Source organism: Gekko japonicus, unplaced genomic scaffold (genome assembly GCF_001447785.1).
Source record: "Gekko japonicus isolate JY-2015 unplaced genomic scaffold, Gekko_japonicus_V1.1 scaffold2237, whole genome shotgun sequence".
Taxonomy (NCBI): Eukaryota; Metazoa; Chordata; class Lepidosauria; order Squamata; family Gekkonidae; genus Gekko; species Gekko japonicus.
This window is the reverse complement of record NW_015174906.1, coordinates 287,487-293,360: the sequence shown is the minus strand read 5'-3', so window position 1 is coordinate 293,360 and position 5,874 is coordinate 287,487. Positions and strand designations below refer to the sequence as shown.

At 57.1% G+C, this 5,874-nt stretch overlaps 1 protein-coding gene across 1 annotated transcript in view; it reads right to left on the bottom strand.

The window, feature by feature from the left end:
* Positions 1 to 986: 986 nt before the first annotated feature.
* Positions 987 to 5,874, bottom strand: part of DNHD1 (dynein heavy chain domain 1) — a 59,983-nt gene continuing 55,095 nt past the window's right edge. The window contains 5 exon segments of the mRNA XM_015425009.1: positions 987 to 1,507; positions 2,601 to 2,786; positions 2,917 to 3,063; positions 3,158 to 3,599; positions 3,696 to 4,127. Coding sequence (XP_015280495.1) covers positions 987 to 1,507; positions 2,601 to 2,786; positions 2,917 to 3,063; positions 3,158 to 3,599; positions 3,696 to 4,127 — 1,728 coding nt within the window.

Below are 5,874 nucleotides of genomic sequence, written 5' to 3'. Positions count from 1 at the left end.
CGTAGTTGGGAGGACTGCGATACCCCCAAACTGTGAGCTCTCTTATGGCTGTCATCTACATTGGTTAGAGTCCTCGTCCGTGGAGGCATGGAACAGGCCTTCTCTATCAAAGGGTAGATCTTCCACCTTTGATTTTATGTCAGGTTGCAGGTTGGTAGAGCGTAGCCATGTGTGCCATCTGAGGGCAATTGAGGTAGCCATGGCCTTCACGGAGCAGGATACTGCATGGTGGACAGTGTTGATTTGTTGCTTTGTTAACCTGGACAACTCATTGACGAGGGAAGTAGCAGTTTTTTGGGAACATCCAGGTGGCCCGGAAGCACGGGGAGTAAGGAGGCTGGTGGAAGATCTGGCTGCACCAGCTTAGGGATTAGGTCCATAACTGTAGGAGTGCCACTGGTAAGTTGGGTGTTCAGTGCAGTGGCCATACGGGTTACCAGTTCAAGGTAGGCTTTGGATACTTCCAAGGGGGAGAGAGAACCCAGCCGAACTATGTCTGAATCTGGAGAAATGTGGAGTGACTCATCTGCCTCCGAATCCAACCCCTTGAACCCAATGTCCAACAGTTCCAAGGCAGAAGTCTGAAGACCAAGGTTATCGGTCGCTGCAGCCGGTTGTCGATATCGCAGGATCCGTTGGTGTGTTGGTAGGGGGCCCCAGAGGGGCAGCGACAGTAGCTTTCACTGGAGCCGAAGGCAGCTTTATGACGATGGGAGCATCCGGTAAACCAAATATTAGGGGCCGTTGGTCCCGAGGAAGGCGTACAAAGAATTCTTCCGATGGGTACGGCGAGGAAAGACGCAAGCAGCTATCTCGGGCTTGGTACGATGAGTGGGATGGAGATCTGTAATGCTCCCAGAGAGATCGTGGGCAACGCGTAGGAAGCTGGAGCTGCACAGGAAACTGGAGCATCATGGGAGTGGTGCCAGCTTCGGGAGCGGGAGCGGCTCCGGCAGAGTTGGCATCGTGGAGACATCCTCAGCCTCTCAACGGGTTGTGAGGGTTTGTCCTGGCGAACAGGATCGGACTCGGGGAAATCCGATGGCAGACAGCTGCGTGTGGATGGCGATCAAGACAGAACGAGCACCGCCTGTGTGAGAGGGGCTCTGCTGCGGCGGAGGAGTCGATGATGGCAATGTGGCTGCAGGGGTGGCGGCTTGCGTGTCCAAGGGCTGCATGGAGACTGGGGTCGATTTCAAAACCACCACAGGCATCGGTACTGACTGGTCCTTTGACTTGTGCGATTTCTTCAGTTTCGGCGCGTCCGGAGGCAAAGCCAAGAGCCCCTTGGACCGTTTGTCGGGCTTATGCTTCGGGGGCCCTGAGGCCGAAGATGCTGCCGACTTAGCCGAATCTCCCCTCGAAGTTGGGGGCGGCAGCGAGGCTCTGGAGCTCGAGGACCGAGACATCACCGGGCGCAGGGAGGCCTCTAAGAGGTGGCTCTTCAGTCTCCCAGCTCGGTTCTTTCCTGCCTGCTTTGTAAAGTTGCTGCAGTCGGCACAGGAGTCTGATTTATGAGTCTCGCCCAAACAAGAAAGACACAGAGTGTGTCCGTCAGTGGCAGGGATCTTCCCCTCACAATTTCAACAGCATTTAAAGCGAGTCTTCCCTTCCACGTGCCAGAGACAAGGGCCAAGGGGAGGGGGGGGACTACGACAGCCAGTAAAAACTCACAAAGAATTATTTTTTTTTGCAGAAACAGAGACAAAGGAGATGAAGACGGTGAAAATGATGAAGGAGACGGAGGAAACAGGCCTATGGGGCAGCTCAGTAGAGGGAACACAGCGAGGTAGGTCTGACCAGCGTGGCGGTCGAGAGGAAACTGAGTGGGAGGGTGTTTCCTTCCCCGCTCCAGACATGCGCAGTGGATGTCTGAGCGCGAGAAGGAAGAGCACTAAAATTCAGAGGCTAGCTCTTGAGGTTCTCCGAGGTGGGGTTTGAGCGCAGGTGCAGAACCCATGTGTGGGACTGCACAGAGACCACGAGGAAGATCAGAGTGATTCCGGAAGACACTTCAGTAGAGGGGACTAGACTGCGGACGATACCACTAATACGTATGGTCTGCTGCTGTATGTTTTTATCTTGTCCTCACCGCATTGTATTCCTACTCACATAGTACCATTTCCTGCACCGCTAACATGCCATGTTTAATACTTATGCCTTGTTCCAGATTTCTGCAATCTTCGTCCTACTACAGTGTTTATTATACGGGCCCTCATCCTATAGATCATACTGATTTACAGCACGTCATCTACTTCCAGTCACAGTGAGAAAGGTGGACTAAAATAACACAGATGAATCGATAAATTTAAGTACATTTAGAAATGCAAAGCATTTTTGGATGAGGTTATTTAGATTGTTTGGATCGAGTCCCATTCAGGGGAGAGGGAGCAGGATATAAGTTTAATCAATCAATAAGTATGATAAATAAATGCAAGTTCTTTTTGTTCCTCTGTCTGTGGGACATAAGCGGTGTGTCTTGAATGAACGAACAGATCTCATGTTTGCCATCACTGGTGAGGTACCCCTGGGGCGTTTATTCCCTTGCGGTGCAGCTCAAGGCGAGTGCCTAACGTCTGTTTTGCTGCTTGCACTCTTACCGGTCGCCAAGGCCTCCAGAGGCAGTCTGGTGCACAGGTAGAGCTGGAAGGAGGGCGAGACCGACATCTGCTCAGGGGGAGGCGTCTTGGCTCCCGGAGGCAGCAGCGTCTCCTTCTGCATCAGCTGCTGGAGTGCCGGGCACCAGGGGATGTTCTTCTCGAAGTCCGTCAGCAGCACAGGGGTGCCTGTGTGGGGCAGGGAGAGGCACAAGCCGCTTGCAGCTGCCCAGCCCAGTTCGCCCCCCCCCCAGGGGACCCTGAAAGGACGGCAGGCTGCTCCTTGCCTCACCCCCGCCCCCCGGGGGGGCTCACCCACCCACGCTGGCTGCTGTCAGGAGATTCTGCTCCAGGTCGGGGTCCGTCAGCGACAACACCTCCAAGTTGTCTTCGGGCATTGCTTCGTAGTCCCCCAGCTCCACCATCTCCGGCACCAGCTCAGCGTTGATCAAGGCCTGGGATTCCTCTGGAAGAAGAAGACAGGCTGGTGAGCCCCTGGCTCAAGCAGAGCACGGCGGGCAGGTCTGGCCCCAGCACCCGCGGCCGGCCCCCGCGCCTACCGTCCTCCAGGGTGGCAGCCACCAGCAGCCAGACGGTGGCCTGCTTGTCGGGGTCCACCAGCAGAGGCCACCGGTGAGCCTGCCGGTGGGCCTCGGAGTGCAGGAGCATGGCGGTCAGGCGGCTCTCGGGGTCCTTGGGCTTGTGGGTCCGGTCCCAGGCGCGCTGCTGTCTCGCCGTGCTCAGCAAGGTGGCTGGGCTGAAGGGCTGCTGCACGGGCAGCAGGGGCGGGCCGCAGGAGGCTGAGCCAGGGCAGGACAACTCCTTCTGCAGCAGCTGGCTGACGTCGTCGGGCCCCGGGGAGACCTGGGCCCCGCCACACACAGCCTGCCACTTCCGGAGCAGCTCCTCTCGCCGCGCCGGGGGGAACGGCCCCAGGTAGACGAGGGCAGCAGCGCAGAGCAAGGCATCCCCGGCCACCGTGCTGTGCTGGTTCTCTAGGACCTGGGGGAGAGAGGGAGGGAGGGAGGGAGGAGTGGTCGGTCAGAGCAGGGTGGCCAGGGAAGGCGGGAGCAGGGAGCCCCCCCTCCCGGCCACTACCTGAGTGGCCACGGTCCAGTTGGCCATGTGCTCGGCCACAGAGTTCTCCACAGTGCTGGCCTCCTCCCGGGCTTGCAGAGACTGGGTCAGCTGGTGCAGCAGCTTCTGCTGGTTCTGCTGGGTCTCCTTCAGCTCCTTGATCCGGGCCCGGGTGGCGTCCCTCAGCTGCTCCGAGCGCAGGCGGCTGTGGCCCAAGTTCATCTTTTCCGAGTTGATCTGCGCATCGCAGCGCTCCAGCCTCTCCATGGACGGCTGCCAGCTGCGCAGCGCCCGGTGGTAGAAGTAGATGGCACAGATCCACTGCCAGAGGGCTGCGGCCGCTTGGCTGGCACTCTTGACGGAGGCCACGCGGAAGTCGTTCTTGGACACCACCTTGCCCAGCGCCTCGAAGAGGCCCACAGAGATGGTGTCCTTGGGGTAGAAGACCAGCTCCTGGGGGGGGGGGAAGCAGAAGGTGTGCACCGGGGTGTGAACGGGGGCGGGGGAGAGTCGGCCAGACCTCCCTCCTCAAGGGTGGCTCTCGCCAAGGGACCTTTCGTCAGGACCGCTGGTGGGGGGTGGGTGGGGGGGTGGGGGTGGCTCATCATATTCCTGCGCTCTCTTCATCATTGTTCTGCCCACAGGAGCACCAAGTCGCTTACAAATCCCAGGACACGAATCGGCACTCTGGAACGCCAACCAGAGGGATGCAAGAGCGTCCTGATCATCACCACTGCCCTCAAGAGATCTGAGTCTCAACACAGTCAAATCAGTGGATACTTAAATTCAGGCAATGGGGCCATGGGCAGACAAGGGAAGGCGGTGCGCACCCGAGAGCGCCCAGAGAACTTTCTAGAGAGCTGGCAGAGCCTTTGCCCGTCATCTCCAGGACCTCTTGGAGGACAGGGGACGGTGCCACAAGGCTGGAGGAGGGCAGATGGGATCCCAATTTTTTTTTTTAAAGGGGAGGGAGGATGACGCAGGAAACTACAGGCCAGTCACTCTGACCTCTGCCCCAAGGAAGATACTGGAGCAGATTTTAAAGGGGTCAATCTGTGAGCATCTAAAGGACAACTGGGTGATCCAGAGAAGTCAGCACGGATTTGTCCCCAACCGGTCCTGCCAGACCAACCCCATTTCCTTCTTTGATTGAGTGACGAGCTTACGGGGATCGAGGGATTTCAGTGATTTCAGGATTTCTGCTGGATTTCAGTGAAGCTTTTGACAGGGTTCCCCATGATGGTCTGATGGGTAAACTGGAGGACTGTGGACTCTACGGTAGTTAGGGGGATAGGGAACTGGTTGGAGGACCACAGTGTCCACCAGAAAGGGCAACGGGGGTGGGAGTCTATTTGGAGTATCTGTGGGCAATGAAAGGGGCCATCCAGGCTGGCAGAACTAGCCCACCAGCCTCTTAAACCAGTGGACAGATTTAGAATCGTAGAGTTGGAAGGGACCCCCCTGCACAGTGCAGGAAATCCACAAACACTTCCCACCCCCTCCTGTCAGAACCCACAGCTTACAACGAAGTACACGCATTCAGGAACGGTTATACTTTTATTGCAAAGCTATAGATGCAGTAACACAGGCACTGTTGAGAATGGCCAGAGCCACTAGAGGCTAATAGGATATAGGGCATTCGTATGCACCCCTCCCCCCCATGGCATGGGCCAATTAGCTACCCTCCCGCGCGCGGGACCAGCTAGGAAACCGTTAGGTAGCGAAAGCTGGGAACCAGGAGTCTCTCACGGTACATAGGAGACTTCCAGACAACACAACCTCCTCCTGCACATCTGTAGAGATAAGCATTGCGGCACAGGCAGAACAGCAGGGATAGGAATGCAACGGCAATTACCAAGACACAGAATGAACTCCCCAACCCCCATGGCAGCATAGCTGACACCTCCACACCCCCAGTGACCGCTGTTCCACACCCAGAAGATGACAAAAAAACCTCCAGGATCTCCAGCCAAACTGGCCTGGAGAAAAACTGCTTCCTGACCCCAAAGTGGCCACCAGCATTTCCCTGGGCATGTGAGAAAGGGCTGCGAGAGCTAGGCACTGAGGCAACCCTTCCTGCCCTCCCTTCTCATGATCTGCCTAAGGTCACAGAATCCGCATTGCTGTCAGATGGAGCTATCTAACCTCCCAAGGAGAGCCCACCACCTCCCGAGGAAGCCTGTCCCACTGAGGAACCGCT